We start from the raw sequence: 20,158 nt of genomic DNA, 5'->3' as shown, positions 1-20,158 counted from the left end.
AATTAATCAATAGACACAGAGAATTCAGGGCTAAGATCATAAAACCATTAAAATTTAGTCAGAAACAATAGATTGCCTAGCATCATGAAGTGGGGACCAAGAGTAGAGAATATCACAGGATATTATATTCCCCCATATCTTTACAATAAGATAAATATAAGATCTATAGATTTGCTTTACATTCAGTGAAGAACCACTCCCTTTTGTTTTGCTTGTTCTGTACTTGACTTCTCATTTTGTTTGGGCTCCTAGTTCATTTGATGCCAGGAAGTATTTTTATTGTAAGAGAGAGAACAGTTGTAGCTCAAATGCACAGAATATATTTAATATAGCTAACGGTTCAAACACTAGATAATTATAATTCTTTTTTTTCCATTTTGTAAATACTATTTGTATTACCAAAGCAATACTCAAACACTAGGAAAAAACTACATGCAGCAGCAAGATGTACTGCTACTAAAAAAACAATCAACGCTGGTATAATTACAAAAGTCTGGACAAATCACTTGAGCCAACAAGACAATACAGAGGAGACTCAAGGAAAGTCCGTGTGGAAAGTCTGAATTTCTTATTCAAAGCTCACGGTTGTCTATGCACTAACACAATCCAGCATGGACAGCTACGTTTCGCCATTCTTCCTGCTAAGACCTGCTAGAACTATTCTCCATTTTGCTTTATCTTGTGTTCCATGGCACAGAGCAATGGCAGTAACCTCCACAGAAACACAGATTTCCAAGGAAAGTTCAGGATATATATGTATTAAAAAAATGGCCTGTCTCTTCCTCCTGATATATGATCGGGATGCGTACTAAGAAACACAGCACACCAAACACACTGTGGCACAGCAGGAAGGCACAAGTAACGTAGTTGCTTTTTCCAAGTTATACTGTACAGTGCCTCCTAGGCATAGGTAAGATGACATCTACATGCAGTCAGTAGGAATCCCTATTAAAATAACCTACCGAAGACCTACGTATCAGTGAACGTAAACCAGACATTACCTGGCTTTCTCCAAGGTTTATCTTCAAAAGAATCTAAATCTACTTCCAGAAGTGGCACACCATTAATACTCCCTGGTGCATCTAGATCCAGTCCTTTAACTTTTGCACCTGCAAAGAAAACTTAGAAAGTTAGAGCCTTCTGCCTCTACCAAATGGAATTTTATCAGTAGCATTACACTCAGAATAGAAATAAGAAGCCAGACAAATTTATCAAGAAGTCTTAAAAGTAACAATTATTTCCTTAATCCAAAACAATCCAACCTTTTTTTCATTTTATACTAATATTACTGTGTAAATTTTCTTACCAGAAGATCCATAAGCTCGTCCTCCTGCCTTAATATTGAGATTCACAGGTGCTGCTCCATAACTTTAAGAAATTAACAAAAAAATGAATTAGGCAAAGAAAACTTTTAAACCAGAAGAAAAACACAAAACAAGAGAGAGCTAGATCCAGAAACAAATTGGACCCAGGCTCAATCACCATCCTGAATCTCTAGCTTTCCAAGCTGGTAACTGTAAAAGTAAAGAGATCAGCCTAGGAGGAAGAGAGAGTACCTTTCTATGCTCAGTAGCAACTTCTCCAACTAATATACAGTAGTGAAGCAAGTCCCAGTCACTCTTCCTGAGTTGAAAGGATAAAGACCTTGATAGAAACAAGAATGGACAGAACCAGAAGAAGAGAGAGAAAGGAAAAATGCAGTTCATATATGGATACAGATGATAGTCTGGGGATTAGAGTAAAAACAAAATAAATTAAAAAATAAAAAGGAAAGGTTTAGATGGATAATTTTCTCTTTTCATAACTATTCCATTTATTTGTACAGAAGTGGAAAATACAAGCACTTCTTTAAAATGACTGAAGTGCTGTTTCAGTGTACTAGTAATCGTCTATCCTTGTGACCAATAGAAAAGTAAGTAATTTTTCACTTTCTAAAATACTTGAGAGCTTTCTTCATAAAAATGCACTCAGAAATCTAACTACTGAATAGATTTAACTATCTTAAGAATTACAGTATTGTTCATTTGTAACATTAAGAGCTAGATTTCCCTACCATTTGTGTGCAAGGTAACTTATCCTCACAGATGACCCATGAACATCATGAGATTAGCAAGTAATTAGGCAGCCAGGGTATACTTTACAGTATCCACTTTCACACAGTTCTAGTTTTCTTCCAAGTGCTACAACAGCACAAAACTGGCACAGAACATTTACCCTTCTGATCTGCCACACTGTATTTGTGCATGATTTTGTCAAACAAATCTATAGGGATTTTTTAAACCGCAGTTGACTACTATATGAAAAATTGCTTAATCCTATAAAATAGACTTGTTCTATTGCAGTTAAAATGAACAGCAATGTTCAGTTTGTTTTAGATTACTGCCCTTCTGTGAACTTTCCATCCAGTTTTCCCAGAAAAAAAGGTTTTTCAGGAAACAGGCTAGTCTATATAAAACTTTCTACTCTAATTAGATTTAGGATCATATGCTCATTGTTTCCTGCATACATGGAAAGAACATCAGCAAATCCACTGAGAATATAAATCTAGTTTTGCTTTAGTACCACAAAATTTGAAGTCACTGCCTAGACCACAAGAATACTGCAAGTTATTGAAAGCAGAAAAATAAAGAACTGAAAGAATAGGGTTTTTTACATTACATTGATTTGCACAGTATTTTAGGATATGAAATACTGAAAGTTTAAAAACACTGTGTTTCAAACAGGAGTAAATCACCTGCATTCTAAAGTTAAAAACACAATGATATACATGAGTCGGACCTACCTGCAGACCTGTCATAATTCTATTAAGAAACGGCACCCTAGTAACTCCGGTTTTAATAAGCATAAAAATAATAGGATTGCCAAGAAAAACAAGTGAACCATTTCCCTCAGAAAACTTCCATGCAATGAAAAATATTATTTCATAATTTTGGGTGAAATTAGCACTGTACAAAAGTGTTCAGGGAAAAACAAGCCCTTTTTCAAGACCAGAAGGGATATGGGGCAATAAAAGCAGCAAAAACAGTACAAATGCCTAAACCATGATTTTGAGAAATAATCTCCAGAGACTTGCAACTCCGCCCTTAAAATCTTATTTGAGAACATCACTAGGGATTGAAACTACAGACGTCTAATTAGAACTGTATCTACTACAAACAGGATGAGGGACAAACACTTCTCATGTTCTTGCCACTCTATCCTTTGCAACAACAATGTCACTGTCACAGTAACAACCCTAAAAATGCTATATAACATAGCCATTCCATAATAAAAACCAACTCGTTCCTTTACAAACTTAATACAATTATTTCTCAAAATCTGAAAACACAATTTAAACTCATACAAAATTCCTCCTTGTACTCCACTGATTTCATTTCACTTGTTTTCAAGCTGCTGTATCATTAAAAACATGTTAAAGAGCTGAAAAAATTCTTCATTGACAGTAATTGTGCATACAACTTGACATTTTTGGCAAGTATTAAATGGCAAACATGTAGCAAAAATAAAGATAAAAAATGAAAAATAAATTAAAAAATATAAATATTAAAAAATGGCAAAGAAATGGCAAGTATTAAAGAGACTGCATTAATAATTAAATATAATCATAAAAGTTTCCCCAGTTAATGTTTGCAAATGACTTACCTAAACTGTGAAGCTCCTGTCTTAATATCCCCTATGGTGACTTGAACATCATCTTCATCATCATCACTATCACTATCACTGTCATCCTCAGCCTCTGCCACCTTCTACAAAAGAAAAAGTCACTGCTTAGACAAAAAAGCAGTCACTTACCTTCACAATGGAAAAACAACCCAGACAAAACTATCCATTCTACAAATCTTTGAAAGAAGAAAACTCTCCTCTTCCTAGACATTAAAATTGAGTAGTATTAACAGTAAATTTAGGAGGTTACAAGCATCTGAAACATCTAGATCAAAACAGAGAAGTGTCTTTAATACTAAGTTCAGTTTCTCAAGCATAAAAGAGTTTCCACTATCTAATACCCTTCTTCCCTCTATCTAGCTCATACACACTGGTTCTACTCTTACCCTGTCATTCAGGAAAGAACTAAAAGATATGCAAGACTAGCTTCTCACCATCATCAGTTATATATCCAGAGTAACTGAAGTAAGTTTTTCCAGTTGATGATGAACACTGCACTTCAGAGAAATCTATTTCATTCCTAACATCAGTAAGCTACATAAAGCTTACTGAGACATTTCAGCAAACAGACTGAAAAATCAGATACAAGAACATGCTGTATGCTGCCCCATAGCTCTCAAGCTTGCTGGTAAAAACAGTTGTGCCAGTTCATACCAAGAGTTCATCTAGTCCACTGCTTCAGGTTTGTTTGGTGTTTTGGTTCGTTTTTCCCCTTACAGAGACCACAGGGGAGAGAAAAAAAGCACATATGATGCTCCTCCCTAATTTGTTCAGCTGCTGCTTATTATCAGCTCAGGACATTTCCTAAACCCGTTATGGTTTGTCTTTTTTGTAACCCTCAATGGATCTTACTCTCAAGTACTAGTCCAGACTTCCTTTGGACTCATATAACTCCCAGCAGTGGCACTCTTTGGAGAGGAGTTCCACAGCACTGTTTGCTGCATGAAGATCCAACCTCTTTTGTTTTCATCCTGAATCCTATGATCTTCATTTTAAAGTTCCAGTCCTCTTATGGAAGAAACTACGAGGAATGAATTCTTATTTATAGTCTTCCCATATGATTTGTTAGTCTCCATCATATCCTACACATGCCTGTCTTCCCAGCTGAGAAGTTCTGGGCTACTCAGCCATTCCATGTGTGAAAACTACCTTGATTACTATTGCTGCTCTTCTCTCAACTTTCCCAGTTGTAGCGAAGCCTTTATGAAATGAGGGTAAAAAACAGCAGTCAGAATTCAGGATGCAACTGAACCATGAATTTATGGTATGATATCTTCCATTTTGTTCTATATTCACCTTCTGCTACATGGCAAGGTTTAACTGCTTTTTAGACTCCTGAGTAGCATTTAATGTGTCCCTCCTAAGTGGTAATGATCAATTCAGATAATTTTATTTCTAAATCTATTTTTTTCCCCCAAGGAACATCACTCTTCTTTTTCTATGCAGGATTCAATAACCATGTATTAACCAGTCAGTTCTTCACAGTTGGTCCTTGATCATACTATCTTGATTAAATTTGTAGCATCAGAAAACTTGTGATTTCACAACTTCGCTCTTTTCCAAGTAAATATATTAAACAGCACAGATAAGCACAAAATTCCAGAGAACCTTCCCTGGAGGTGACTTTCCTTCACTGTGGAAACAGAACCTTGACTTCTGCCCTGCGTTTTCTATCTATTCCAAGTCAGTTATCCATGTGGGACTCATTTTGTCACTGAATAGTTTTTTAAAATCCTTTAGTGAGGAACTTCTTCAAAAACTTTGTGGAATCCAAGTGAACTTTTCCAACCAAATCACCCATATTCACATCTTGGAATCCTTCAGCAAGAGGCTGAACACATCAAAGACAAGTTGATTCTGCCCCGGCAGCCTGCAGTTATCCATGCACAGCTGAGTGCTGCTAGCCCTTGTCTATTATACCATCTATTAAGTTGCCTGGTCTATAAATTAGACAAAAATCAACAGCTCCTTAGAAGTGCAGTCCATCCTTGCTACACAACATTAATATAATTTACATAACAATGAAGAGGCTATTCTTGAGGCGGGGGAGATAGGGTAAGTCTAGATCAGTATGGATATTCTGTAAATAACAGCTGAACACAGTCTTTCAATGCCATATGGCTGAGAAGTGCAAATTCATCACTCACCAGGCAACCCACACAGATGCCATTAAAAAGGCATTAAACAGGAAATAAAATTTTGCCTGGACGATGTACCTTTTCAACCAAAACCCACTTCACTTATAATCAATTATTTCATAGTTCCCTCCTCACAGAAATAGTCACCTGTTCCTATTCAACCAGCTTGAACAACATCCATTTTCCTAAGCTGCTGCTGAACCTTCATGAACACCATTTACTATGAAGTTCATTTATTTTCTGTAAGTTAGATTTAAAAAGTGGACTGCAGCTGGAAATTTGATGTCCTAATTTAGTCATTTCTACAGTTTCTGCAGATCACAAACACATTATAGAAAAAAAAAAGAGCACACACTTAGGTACCAATTCATTTAAATGTAAGTCCTAGTCAAATAATCAATTCCCGATAAATCACAGAATCAAAACATATTAAAGTAGTATTTCAGAAACACATTTAAAACTACCGTTTTCACAACGCCATTTTCTGCAGCTTCCTCTTCACTTCCAGGTGGGGGTGGAGCACTTAAACAAAAACAAACACAAGAAGATGAACCTAGGTATATATTATTTCACAGGTATCAGCAAATGATGAAACCAACCCTGAAATGATGAAAGAAAGCTTTGCTACATCATTCCAGACAAAAAGCCAAGGCTCCAGTAGTCTTCTGCATTAATTAAAAAACAAAGCCAACATATTAAAAAAGTCTAGACGAATATAACTTTATATTAGCAATATTTAGCTATCATAAATCATACTAACTGGATGTTTGTAGAATAGTTGGAAGTAATGAGGCATTACACTTGCATCTTCTTTTGAAATCAAACTGAAATACTTTGTAGCATATGAAGGGAGAATAAGTTTTTTAGGTATTTTTTCACTGCAGACTGACACTTATCAAAGACATAATGGAAAAAACATTTAAACACCCATAGGTAATGTTTCACTGAAACAGAATCCCCACATCAGCATTGTGAAATTTTCTTCTACCATATGGAATAGTTACAATTCAATGACTCATTCCATTATATTTTAACTGTAGACTGAGAACTGTAAAAATTTTAAAACTACTAGTCCGTCTAAAAGGACGAGTACTGTGACATCCATGCAAATGAGCTGTCCCACTGGGCCTACCTACCACTGCTTCTTACACAGCAATATTTTAACTTCCACAGTCCCATTAGCTGTTAGGATGCTGCACCACAAATACCAGAGTAAGCTGGGAAACCGTAGTCTTTCACTAAAAAGGTACTTCTGAAACAGAGTGAGCAATTGCCAATTTTTATTGAATAGAATGATTCTAATCCCATACTCTGTTGGCAACACACTCATGAGTGTTGCACCCAATACAGCCCAGCTATTGACTCAGCATTCAAGCTTGATCATTTCACTTCATCACCTGGTAAAACAACAGACTAGCTATAGAACCTGAATAACACCTCCCACTTTTTTGTGTACACAAACAATGCCAAAACTGAGAGGCCAGAGACCAAAACTTTTAACAGGTGAACTGTCCCCATACTTTCACAGTTCCAAACACAACTCCTAAGATGCCTAAGTTAGTACTTGTTACGCTTTTTGTCCAAAACTATGCATTGAGACAGCCAAATGCCAAACTAGACACTATTGACCAAAAACTGGAGTACACTGTTTCTAAAGATTATTTTGCCCTCCATGCAAGTGATTTTCCTAAATAACAGTAATACTGACAAAGATGACAGGTCAAGAAAAGGTAACTGAACATAGGGAATCAACTGATATGGAATAGCTTCTACATAAAGAGCAAGTAAGTGACTAGAATTCTTTGTTCTGGAAGAGATGGGATTCAAGACGAACGCAATGGAGGTCTAAAAATCTGTTAAGTGACAGGGAAAAAGTGACAGAAAACAACTCTGTTTCTTATACTACAGAAATAATAGGAATCAAATAATTACACCTAGTAGCCGTTTCACAGTGGTATCATATATAGTCATGTGGTGGAGGTTATTCCTGCTTTATCAATAGGTGCTTGTCAAAAGTTGACATGAACTCAAAAAAGCAACTGAGCAAGCTTATGAACAAGCAGTCCACTAAGGCTAACTAAATGCAAGAGTTCTCATTGAAAAAACTGAAACATCTATAGAAAATAACAGTGTATGTTTTCATGTATTGACTTTCACTTTATTTGTTTAATATATCTTGACAATCAACAATTTCCATATTTTACCAATTATGAGAATTTCCTTCATTCAGCACAAGTGACTGACTCCCTTTTCCAGTCAGTCCTTGTTACTAATCTCCATTAACTTTGTTAGGTTTTCAAGGCAGCATCTTTGTGCTCTCATACAGCTCTTTGTAACTAAAACAGGCTCCCTCCAAATACTTCCATAGCTTTCCTAAATTTCTTTCAAATACTGTCTCACTGGTAAAAAAAACCAAACCAACCCTGAAAACCTAAGCAGATGTGATCTGTATGTGACACTGCCTTGTAATCTTCATCTGCTTCCTTGTATTCCTGTTTTTGTAACTACACTGCAAACTCTTTGGGAGATAGGATGTTTTTCAGTTGCTAAATTATCTCAAACAAATCAAGTCCTGATCCATTGTTAAGACCATAAAGCACAATGATTACAAAAATAATTGTGCCAACAAACCTGTTGGCATTTTGTGAGGGGTAATTGCTGTCCATACAGTTAAACTAACTTTCACACTTAAGTAACACAATTTCACCGGTAAAGCCACTTCACAGAAAAGCAAAGTCCAAACATATTATCTTAAGGACATTTTCAAAGACACCAGAGCGTGTTCAGCTACTACCAACTTTCAAGCAGCTGGAAAGAAGAATGTAGTGAATACAATTTTTGTGCAACCATGCTACAGGGCTTCCAGTTGTCAGGATACTTACCTAGATTTTTCTTCTTCTGGTCTCTCTGCTTCATTTTCATCTACCATAAGAGAAAAGAAACACACTATTTAAGAATAAAATTCTCAGGATATCAACTGTGACAGATTATCTTCACATGTAGAATGTTAGGGCAACTCTTCAGATTACTATTGAGACATGTTCTTAACATTTCAATTGTGAAATCATTTGAGCAGACCCCTGAGTGCTCACAGTGCTCTGCACTGACAGGTCTACCACATGGGCAAGGTTTAGTTTATATGTTTCATTACCATCCGAACGTAAATATAGTCCCTAAAGTTGTAAAAAAAGTTAATACATAAAAGGTTAAGGCTGTTTCAGTACTTCAACGCCGGGAACTCGGGCAGGAGGGCACCAGGGAGAGCTCGGGCCCCCAGGGGTGCCTGTGGGCACAGGGACACCACGCGGGGCTCTCGCCGCTGAGGCCCAGCACGCCTCGGCCTGCGCGGCCGGGGCTAAGGGCCCGCGGCACCGACAGCGGAGACCGGGGAGGGGAAGGGGCCAGGAGCCGCCGCCACCGGGGGCTGGCCGGGAGGAGAGAGGAAGCTGCGCAGCCACGGGGGCGGCGGGACGGGGGGAACTTGTTCAGCGGCCCGGCGAGGCGGCGCACGCCGCGGCCTGCGCACCCCCGCACGGCCCCCCCGCCGCGGCGGCGCCGGGCCGGCCCGCTGGGGAGGCGGGCTGGGCACGGGGGTCGGGGAAGGTCCGTACCGCCATAGAGCCACTCCTCCTCCTCGTCCCCGGCGGCCCCATCGGCGTCCGCCGACAGCCGCTCCGCCTCGCCGGTAGACATGGCCGCCTCCCGCGGGACGCGCGGACCCGGCCCCGGCAGCGCCTCCCGCCGCCGGGCCGCCCCACCGCACCGCCCCCGAGCTCCCCCGCGCCTCGGGCCGCGGCCGGGAGGTGCACGGGCGGGCGGCTGCGAACGCCCAACGCGGCCTCTCGCGGAGGATCCGCCGCCGCCGCCGCCGCCCGGCGCTTCCCCTCCCCCCCGCGTGAGTGACACGCACAGGAAGCGGGCCCGGCCCGGCCCCGCGGCGCCCCGGGCACGGGCTGCGGGGGGCGGCCCGGCCGGGCCCGGCCCCGGGACTGCCCTCCCCGCCGAGCCGGCCTGGCACCGTCCGTGCGCTGCCACTCACCGCGGCTGTGCTTTCGCCGCTCTCCCGAGGCGCACTGCGAGAGCCGCCTTCCCTTCCTCTCGCTGCCCTTTGCTCTCGGTGGTCCTTGTGCTCTCCTGCGTCCCTGAACGCCCGTCCGTGCGCTGAGCAGAGATCACTGGCAGCATGGCGATCTCCTCGAGAACATCCTTGCCTATCTCCAGAAGTAGGACTTGGCTACACACGTACACTCCGGTACCGTGCATCTACTGGCGGCTGATGGCAGCTGCCGGGGGAGCGTAACCACGGGGTAAACACGCTGCTTCTGCTAGTACTGTCCCTCGGCTCAGGGACTATCCCAGCTGGACGTAGTATTTTAGGTTTAACAACTCTTCATAGATTTTTCTTTCCTCCACAAATTTCCTGATTTTATTTTTAGCTACAATAAGAGTGTAACATTCATTGTGTGCTGTGAGTATTCCAAAGTGTTTCTATGTTCAAAGTGTTTCTATGAATTTCATGAAGAAATTGATCTGTTTTAAAAGCGGTGGGAAGTAGTGAGCCATTTTTCCTGGTGATTTTCTCACTTTCCATCTGTGAATGCTAGACAGCAACTGCGAGATTCATTGGAAAATTTAACTACCAACGACTGTCCAAACAAGTTTTGACAAGTTGTGTGTACAAATGGAGCTTGTGATGTTTCAGGACATATATGAAAACTAAAACAGGGACCCGGTTTTTCACAGCAGGTCAATTTGGGGAAAATCAGACTAGAGGACTTCGTGGTAACATAAACACAACTCTCAGTGAGGGGAGCTTATTTGAAAGTTTCACATATGGCATGACATTTCACTGGAGTTCACATGAACAACCAACCCACTCAAAATTTTTTTCACCTAAAATTAAATATCTGAGTATTGTGTACAGGTAATGAATTATGTGATGTAATTGGGTAGGTTTTCATCTTGTGATGTCATTTTTTATACAAACAGTTGTGGAGTCAGCAAAGGTGTTTTTCACCGTTTTGAGTCACTTGTTTCTCCTAAGACAAATCTGTATATGTAGTGCCTCTTAGTGATATCAGTGTCTGAATTTTCATTCCTGTTTTGTTTACTTTGCCATTTAACACAGTTTTGGCTGACATTAAATGACACAGCAGAATTCTAATAGTTTCCTTTGGCTGCAGACACAAGGAAGAAGAAAGAAAACCATGTTTGAGAAAAACACAACAAATAGAAACCAAGAATAGGCTAAGAAGATAAAATGTCTTAAAACACTTTGATGCAGATCCTCCAAGCAGTTTTCCTTGTAGAAACCTTTAAAGAGAAATCACACTGAGCTGGTGGTGACGTAAAAGTCCACCTTGACCATTTGTGGCCTGTAAAAACTGTTTCTTCTAAGGCTTTGAGTAGCTGAAAGGCTGAAGACAGAACGCCTCTTTGCGAGCTGCATCGCCATTTTCACTCATGGGTTACACTCCAGAAACCCACAAAAAGATACCAAGTTTATGGGAACCCTTTAGTACAGGTAGTTGTCACCTTGCACAAGGGATAAAATAAGATGTAAAAACTATGTAGATAATTTTATTTCATAACTTAACCATTGTGCTTTAAACTGATTAAACTCATTTTGTCTTCTGGCTAGTAATTATTTTTTTCTACACTGGCATATGCAGAACTAGTTGCAATCTATACAGTATTAATAAACTAAAAATCTATTTGTTTTCTTTAAAAAGCATCTTTCACAATAATCTCTGAAAAAAACCCTCAACCTTTTAGAAGAAGTCAACACCACTCCCTCCCCCCCCCCATACCTTTTTAAATGGTTTTAAAGGTAAATAACCCCTTTAAAACTGCTGGGCATGCCATACTTTATCTAAATTTTGTCTGTGGCACTCAACCATAAAGCAAAAACTCAGATATACATAATCTCTGAGGTAATTCAATCTGAGAGGAGGATAATTCTACTTGTTTATAAACTCAGGGGCCCAGTGATTAACTATCCCACATCCTTTCTTAGCATTAATTTTTCAAATCAAAATAGTCAAGGGTATTAACTTACATATTTTTCTAGCATCATGAACCTTATGCCCTAAGGTTGAAATAACAGATTGGTGCTAGAACAGAACAAAAATAGGGAAGAATGCATCCAGGTAGGAATGTGAACGGAGAACACTGAAAGGAAAGGATCTGATTTAATTACTGGAAATCTAGTGATTCTTCACTACTCATATTTTTCAGTGTTCTGAAACCAGTTGAACGTGTAAGAGACTGAAGAACAGCAGTTAAGATGGAGGGTGAACTAATTAAGTATTTTATCTCTTTATTAATGCTGATAATCCTGCTATGTCAGAAAAGGTATCTTCCTCTGTACTAGGGAGGTTGCCCAAGCGAATACTGTGTAGAACACAGATTTGCAAGCGAGCCATCCATTCTCTGGAGAGAAGAAACTGTAGATGCTTGTTATGGCGGTTTTTTCTAGTTAGCTTTGAAACTGATTTCGAGACCAAAAGCTTCTAAAGGCGGAAGTGGAATTAAACTAATTTATCATACGTGTCCAACCGTACAGAGAAAAGTCGCATTTACTGAGCACATCCACCAATGCATTCGTTCACACTAACACAAGAAATACACGATTGTAGGGCAGGGAGCAGTGAGGAAAGTTTCGTCTCTCCGGTGCTGTCCATTTAAAGTGCCGGGGAAGCAGCACTTCCCGCGGTGTCACCAAGGCAGGTGGCGGGACGGTGCCACAGCCGCGGGCCCCCGGCAGCCGCAGCTCTCCCGGGCACCACGAGCGCCCCGCCTCTCCCGCCCGCAGCCAGCCCGCGCCCGACACGTCATCGCGCGGCGCCGGCGGCGCGCCGGGCACGTGTGGAGTGTTGTGGCTGTCACCGCCATGGCGGTGCCGGAGCTGCTGCGGCAGCTGAGCCGCCGGGCCTGGGAGCCCGCGCTGGCCCGGGCGCGCCGCGCCGCCGTCCTCATGGACGCGCCCTCCGCCGAGGCGCTGCACTGGGCCGGCGGGGCGGGCGAGCTGCTGGCGGCCGGGGCGCTGGCTGTCAGCGCGCTGTCCGCCGAGGCGGCGGTGCCGGCGGGGGTGGCCCGCGTCGTGTTGGTGGTGAGCGGGACGCTGCGGGGCGGCGCGGCGACCGCGGTGCGCGGCGTGCTGGAGCAGGGCGCCGTGCGGCACTGCGTGCTGGTGTGCGGCGACGAGGCGGAGGGCGGCGGGGCGGCCGAGCTGGAGGAGACCTTGCGGCGGTGGATGGGCGAGGGCGGCTGCGCCGAGGTGGTGCTGCGGGGCCCGCCGCTCCTGGCGCCCGTCTCGGCGGAGCTCTGCCTGCTGCCCGCCCTGGCAGCGCTCCTCCCGCCGCTGCCCGGCCCCGGCGGCCCCGGCCCCGCAGAGGTCGGGCTGGGTGCGCTGCCCGCCGGGCTGCGGGCGGCGGTGCGGTCCCTGGTGGGCGACCTCGACTCTCTCTTCACCGTCCTGGGCCTGCGGGAGGAGAGCTTCGCTGTGGGGACCTTCAGCAGGGTCGTTGCCGCTGAGTTGGCAAGCTACACCCCAGCCAGAAACAGGAGGAGGACAGCCACCAACAAGGCCTCTGTCATCTTTGTGGACAGGACGTTGGACCTCGCTGGTAAGAAATCTGCAGCTGGTATGGGCTGTCATTCTAGAGGGCCCATGCCCACCCCACCGGGAGGGTGTCAGGTAGTTGTGGGAACCCTGGTGACCTGGCATTACCAAAAGTCCATATTCCACTTGGTACCATGCTCCTCCCATCGGTATATAGCTCCAGTTCCGGGTCCTGGATGGCATTGCTCTTGAGATCTGGTCTCCTAGAATACACTTGTTGGGTGGTTACTAGGCAGTCATGACAGGTTTCTGGGCTTCTTCTGAAGCTTGGAGAAACATGTCTGGGTTCAAAGCGGTAGTTACCATAAGTTTGACGTTGTCCTGCTCCAGTAGGAAAACTTGGTGTTCCAGCATTCTGCTGGTGATGTCCTTTCTACTCAAAAACAGCTATTACCATGTGCCATATGTATATTGTAATCTTTTGTCCCAGTGTCAGTTTTTGTGCTTCTTGGATTAAAAGCACTGCAGCTACCACTGCTCTCAAGCATCCAGATCATCCATTACTCACATTGTCCAGTTGGTTTCAAAAGTACCTTACAGGCTGCTTCCTTGACCCCAAACACTGTGCCAAAACCCCTAGTGCCAGGTGCATCCTTTCATGCAGAAATAACTCACATGGTTTTGTTAAGTGGTGATCCCTGGTGTCAGTGGCCCCAAAGTCATACTTAACTGCCTAATGAACTGGTGCTGCTTTCCAAATTAGGAGAAAAGTTGGCATAACTGAGCTGGTTACCCTCCTGTTCTTCTTGGTTCATGTTTAGCATGATCTTACACGATAAGCAGTGTGCAGTTCCATTCCGTAGGCTAGTGGTTTGAAGAGTAATCATTGTATTAACCCACCAGGTGTGCAAACAGTTCTTCATCTGGCAACAGTGGGAGCATGTTTAACCCCATGGCCATGATGGTTGCTTGCACATCCTCATATCCCAGTGGGTCATAGAAATGAAGAGTAAAGCAGAAGGCTCTGCTGGAAATCCAAAGGTTTGTTTCTAGCACTTCCATTTTGCTGCAAACTAGAGACCCTAACTGTGCCTGTGTGCAACCTTGAGGTGTGCAGGAAACAATCTGCATGTTTCAGACTGAGCCTTATGGATTTCTGTGAAGCATCCGATGCATCTACTTGTCACTCTTATCTTTGTATCTGTCTAAGAAGATACACATCTCTGTATAACCCTTAGCCGTATCTATGTGCCTGGAAGTGTTTCTGTGCATATCTGTATTGATGTAGGAATGGCTGCATTTGCTATCCCCGTCATACATACCTTCTGCTGGCATCCACGGAGTGTGGGCCTGGTTCTGTTTGTAGTCAGTAATTCGGGTCATAATTTTTTGCCGCCACATGTCATGTAGCAAGCACTTGCCACAATGTTGCACCCTGCAGCTCATCTGTTTCTGAATTTTCCTCTGCATCGTTTTTCCTCCCATAATTTTGCTATTGTGTATCCTTGCACAGCTGTAGGGTTCATAGCTGTCAACAATGTGCTAAAGAGCAGCTATGGATCTGGGCAGTTAATGCTGTGCTGGGGTTGGGAAGATTGATTGGAAGACTGCAGGAGAGTGGACTTGGATAAGGAGCCTTAAAGTGAAATTGTGAGAAGAGTGTTGGTTTTGGGTGGGAACTGGGCAAGGATTTATGCTCTCAGATGGTGAGGAGAAGTAAAAACAACAAAAAAAACCAGATGTGGGGTGACAAGGAGCTGCCTGACAAGGAGACTCTTGAGAAGGTATGAAGAGAGATAATTGTTACCAGCTTAAACCTGGGAAGTGTGAAATCTTGTACTTCAGTAGGAGAAGGATTTTTGGAGATAACAGCAGGGCTGTAGTGGCACAGCGTTGGAAGGAAACATCCAAGCTCTTGGAGTAAGGATGAGAAATTACAGGATTTATTTTTTAAAGATTCTATTCTCACTATCCATAAATGAAATGAAGATCCCTTCATGCAACATTCTTTTGCTACCAACAAATGTCTCCAGAATTCATTGGTAATTTCACAGAGTTATTCCTATGCTTTGGACATGATACTCTTGCTATCAAGTAAAACGCAAATGGAAGGAAGAAAAATCCAGTGCATTTCAGAGGCAAAGCTCTTATGTGGACCTGAATTTAGTGCCACGCAATGAGATTTGTTTCATTGGTTTGTTAAAAACTGTACAGTAAAAAAATATACACATGCAACTCCCAGCATTGAAATTGTGAAATCAGTTTTAAAGAAAATGGAAATGGTAGAATTAAGTTGCACCCAATACCTTAATTTTCTTAGGCGTATCCAGCGTTTTATATACTTTCTTCCCTGGCTCCATACCTGTGGCTCCACTTCTTGGCTTCAGGTGAATGAGTCTGTTGAGTTTCATTCAGCCTTACACTTTGTAAAAGCTAAGGCTTCCTCTCTGCAAGATTTCAGTTTGGTATTGGCAGCTGGGCCACTGGATCTTTTTTTCAAGCTATGATATGTATTTGCAGTCAGCAGTGTAAAAATAAGTAATTTTTCTTCTGAAATGACAACTCAGTGCAGCTAGAAGCCTTCGACTTAGACCTTCTCATTTGGAGCTCATTTCAAACAACTTTTTTAATCTTCCTTCTCTAAAGATGCAAGATTTTGGATTTGATTTGTGTCATATTGATATCTGAATCTTGTCCAGAGTGTGGGCTGTAGAAATGGCTGTTGGTTATGTGTCCATGAATTATGAGAATGCTTTCATATTCCACAGCACTTCCACAACAGCCTGGAAGTTCACTAAGAGGAGGCGCTGGGCTACTTTCTAATTAAGTCAGGCTTCTGCTTTGACCAAGGTGACTTTGAATCCCTCTGAGTAGACTATCAAAAGGCAAGTATTTTCTAGCTCAAAGGCCTGAATGTAGTACAGGTTTAGGTAGCTCTAGATGATATCTAGAAGAGTTGCAGTTATAGATGTCTTATTTGTTAGCTCGTGTTCCATTCTTATCTAGAACTCTATTGAATACTTTTTATATTGTATTTTTGTATGTTCAGCATTGCTTATGCACACTGTATTTTGTTTGCCTACGTATTGTTTTAATGTCCACTACTCTGCTGTAAAAAGCAGAATAAATCCTCCCAGCTAGAGGAGTACCCTGATAAGCAACACTGGTTAAAAGTCAGAGCTAACTGATAAGCACTGTAATTCCTCTTAATTTTCTTCCTCTAATATCTGCACCCCTAAATATCTGTGTTGTGGTGCCATATTGTAACTCCATCCTCCTTCCATGTGTTTGTTGGTTACCACCTTGCCAGCATTCATATGGAGTAGTATTTTGCAGTTTCCCAGGTTTCTGTTTTCATGTGTTAAGCTCATTGATACCTTTCAGATACTAGTGTTCAGAACAGCTTGACAGATTTCTCTTCCCACTCTTTCAAGCTTTGCAGCTATTTGGGATCTTGGTCTTGCCCACTGGTGTGTGGGGGTAATTTTGAAATTCAATACAGTGAGCAAAAGACAGAGAAGAATGAATAGCAGGGGGTGCCTGTGCAGTTACTCTATAGTTTTGAATAATAACCTTTGTATAGGTGTTCTTGAAGTTGGGTATTTCAATGCTGTCAGCAGCAGCACTTTATCATCTTTAGCACTGTTGCATTTGTCTGTCAAAATCATGGGAATGTTTCCCAAGAGACAAGGCTGCAAACTTGGGTTTAAATTTCTGTATCCCCTCCCTCACTGTCAGCTAGGCATCATCTTTGCATCAGACCTTTGTGCTGGTTGTAATGTTTTCAGCATTTGAACAGATACAAAAGGCACAGTTAGGTGCTCATCAATGAAGTGCAGGTACTATTCTGTTTTGGTGTCTGGGAGCAGCCGCAGTGATGAGAAAGTCATAGCATGCCTTTATCGTTCTGCATAATTCATAGTGGAGAATGAGAGTGTAGCCTAACATAGGCCCATGCCTCTCTGGTAAAGGCTGATTCTGACTAATCTCTCTTTTGGATTTTTTTTGTTCTAAGGCATTTGCTTGTAATTGTCTCTTTTTTTCATTATATTTATCACATTTCTAATTTGGAGTGCTTTACTCATGCTCTTTTTGTTTGCAGCATCTTCCAGGTTGATGCATTGGTGGATTGACACTAATGTCTTTTTAGAGGAAATGAACCCATGATTTTTTCTTCCTTACCATCTAAGCTGAGGCCTTGAAAACATAAATACTGAGGCCTGTAGAGTACAGTAGTCCCCTTTTTGTGAACTAGACTGGGGCTTCGACACAGGAGGCAACTGATGCTTAAATTATTATGGTTACTTGAGGTTGAGACTGTGCTGTGAGGAGTGATGGCTGCTGAAAATATTCAAGTGTGAACACACTACTGCATGTCAGGATGCAGCTTCTGCTATGACATGGCAGCTTCTGCTGTGGCATGATATCTGTAAAGATTTGGCTATCATGGAATAAGCACACAAATTTTTATAATACGTTTCTAAATGCTTCAGGCGTTATATTTGTTATAGAGGCTTTACAGAGAGAAGAAAATAAATGGAATGAGTTTTTCTTGTTAAAAGAAAAATGCAGGTGACTAGGTCAGTGCAGAGGATTTAGAAATTACAAGAGCCTTCAACAGGTAAAGTGTTCCTCATCTCCAAATTTGCCGCTCTTTACGTACGTTGCAAGACTGTGAGAGATGGGTAATCTGTCATATTTTTATGTCAGTATGCTAATGCTACTGGGCTTGGTTGTGGACTTCTGTGATCCTCCTGCTGGACTGCAGATTGGTTTTTGGGTTTTGGACGAGGGAGGAGTTGTGGTGCTTTTTTGTTGGCTAAGATTCAATAGTCAGCTTAATGGGATAGATAGCTGGCTGCTTTGATATTATTTCATCTGTACAGTGGCGAACGTAGATCTGTCTTTTGGCAAGGTGGAGGAATACTCTAGTTTCCTTTAATGCTGCCCAATTGTTCCTGGGAACATACAGGCTGCTTTTCAGTGCTGTTTAACAAAGTCATCTTAATCTAACACTGGATTAAAAGAGTATGTCAAAACATTGATAAGGAACTGGAGCTCTAAGTATCTATCTTTTTCAAGGAAATAGGTGTAAACGTTTCTGTGTTCTGACATTTTAAACCCTGTTCTCACAGAGGTCATGTGTTCCCTAAGAAAGGTGCCTCACAGGACTTGTCCCACTAGAGTTATTTAGTGTAAAGTCTTTCCAGTTGGTGGTATTATTCAGAAAAGCATTGAGTGGGTGTGCGGTGTTGAAACATCATGAAAAATGGGATGGGTTTGTCCATATATCTTTCAAAATCACCTGTCCTGAACTAATCTATCTATAAAGTAGGTAAAACAGCAGATGTTGAGAAAGCTTGATAGTGAGGCCAAGATATGCTTTGCATACTGTTTAGGTGCACACTGACTTACATTTAAGCACTCATGGAAGGACAAGTCGCCAGTAGAAATTAGCTGCATTAGTTGTTGGCTAGTGAGCACTGAAGAACTGCTTTCTAAATCAAGCTCCTCATGTTTGGCAACTGACTTTAAAGTCTTCCTATTGCCCAAGCTCTCATTTTGTTTCTGTGGTGTGCAGTTGTTCCTTAAATGTGCTATTTTTTTGTTTTGTTTTTATTTTGAACCAAACAGTACAGCTAGTAGGAGAAAGTAAGAATAGGAGTACAAGTGGTGTGATACAGCACTGGTAATGGGCTTAGGCAGATATTTTCTTGTATGCCTGTCATTGACGCCTTTCTGGGGGAAGCAGGGAGTGTAGTTAGTGAGTTCCTGGCTGCTATTAAAGAATTGGTTGGTTGACTTTGCAAATTGTGTCAGTTGCAACTTGTAGCAAATGTCACCTATTTCAGTTTGTAACTTATAATGTAAAGAAAAAGTGAAATTAGTACAGTATGATATATAAGAGTTCTTGTATCCTGAAAGCTAGATGTTAGCCTGGCATGAAAACTCCTATTTTGCAGTGGTTAGATAACTTCTTGTCACATGAACGCTCGATCTGTCTGTACTTTGGCAGCATTAAAAACCATCACCTGCCTTGAGCACTGTTGGTCATGAGAAGCTGTGAGCAGAGAGGATCAAAACTAGTCCCATGCACCCTTCTGAAGTCAGTGCAGTTGGAAAGTGACTCCCTGGGATTTCCTGTCCTAGTCTTGTGAAGTTTAACTGTCTTTTCAGGCTTGGTTGATTTATGCAGTTGATCGGGGGGGGTGGTGACTTTTAAAACCTCCAGTAGATGTTTTGTGATTGATTTGATGAGGCATGGCAAAAGCCAGTAGTGGCTGTGGACCAGTGGAAACCTCCAAGAAGTAACAGTTGTGGGAAAGAGACAGAGATGGCACTGGCTGTTTGTGGAAGCAGCTCGGGTACTCTGGGTCTTCCCCCTATGCCAAGAGGAAAGGAGGGATGTTAATAATTAATGTGGGTTTATTTGCATTTGAGGTGTTTCTAGTTTAGCCAAATGTCTTGTCTAGCTAAATGTTGCTTGCTTGCAGCGTGTGTGGAGAGACAGATGTTGCTTCCAGTACATGGGGTGGAGGTTCAGTAGATTACCATTGGTTTTCCCTGTGCAGCTTTGTGAGTGTTGCAGTGTGCCTTACACGTGACCGATCTACTAAGAAGAGTGCAGGGATTTTGTAGAGCAAGGTTGCTTAGGGAGTCACAAAGACAACCTAGCTCATTCCATCTGTACTTCACTGGTCTAACTCTGGCTGGGAATGGTAGAAAAGAAAGTTGCTGTCATTCTGTAATTGTTGCAGGCTTTGGTGAAACAGATGGGTAATAAACCATCTGA

At 42.1% G+C, this 20,158-nt stretch overlaps 2 protein-coding genes across 5 annotated transcripts in view; one reads left to right on the top strand and one right to left on the bottom strand.

Moving 5' to 3' along the window:
- Window positions 1-9,567, bottom strand: part of FIP1L1 (factor interacting with PAPOLA and CPSF1) — a 38,946-nt gene extending 29,379 nt beyond the window's left edge. The window contains exons 1-6 of one of the 4 annotated variants that reach the window (XM_048304629.1): window positions 9,413-9,567; window positions 8,684-8,723; window positions 6,266-6,323; window positions 3,643-3,743; window positions 1,307-1,368; window positions 1,002-1,109 (exon numbers count right to left, since the gene is read on the bottom strand). In XM_048304629.1, the coding sequence (XP_048160586.1) occupies window positions 1,002-1,109; window positions 1,307-1,368; window positions 3,643-3,743; window positions 6,266-6,323; window positions 8,684-8,723; window positions 9,413-9,494 (451 nt within the window). In that variant the 5' untranslated portion in view covers window positions 9,495-9,567. Of the gene's footprint in view, window positions 1-1,001; window positions 1,110-1,306; window positions 1,369-3,642; window positions 3,747-6,265; window positions 6,324-8,683; window positions 8,724-9,412 lie in introns of all 4 variants that reach the window. The other 3 variants (XM_048304628.1, XM_048304631.1, XM_048304630.1) reach the window with 3 other exon arrangements.
- Window positions 9,568-12,672: 3,105 nt separating this feature from the next.
- Window positions 12,673-20,158, top strand: part of SCFD2 (sec1 family domain containing 2) — a 205,240-nt gene continuing 197,754 nt past the window's right edge. The window contains exon 1 of the mRNA XM_048304627.1: window positions 12,673-13,429. Coding sequence (XP_048160584.1) covers window positions 12,694-13,429 — 736 coding nt within the window. The 5' untranslated portion in view covers window positions 12,673-12,693. The remainder of the gene's footprint in view (window positions 13,430-20,158) is intronic.

This window comes from Corvus hawaiiensis, chromosome 5 (assembly GCF_020740725.1).
Source record: "Corvus hawaiiensis isolate bCorHaw1 chromosome 5, bCorHaw1.pri.cur, whole genome shotgun sequence".
Taxonomy (NCBI): domain Eukaryota; kingdom Metazoa; phylum Chordata; class Aves; order Passeriformes; family Corvidae; genus Corvus; species Corvus hawaiiensis.
This window is presented reverse-complemented; position numbering and strand designations above follow the sequence as displayed.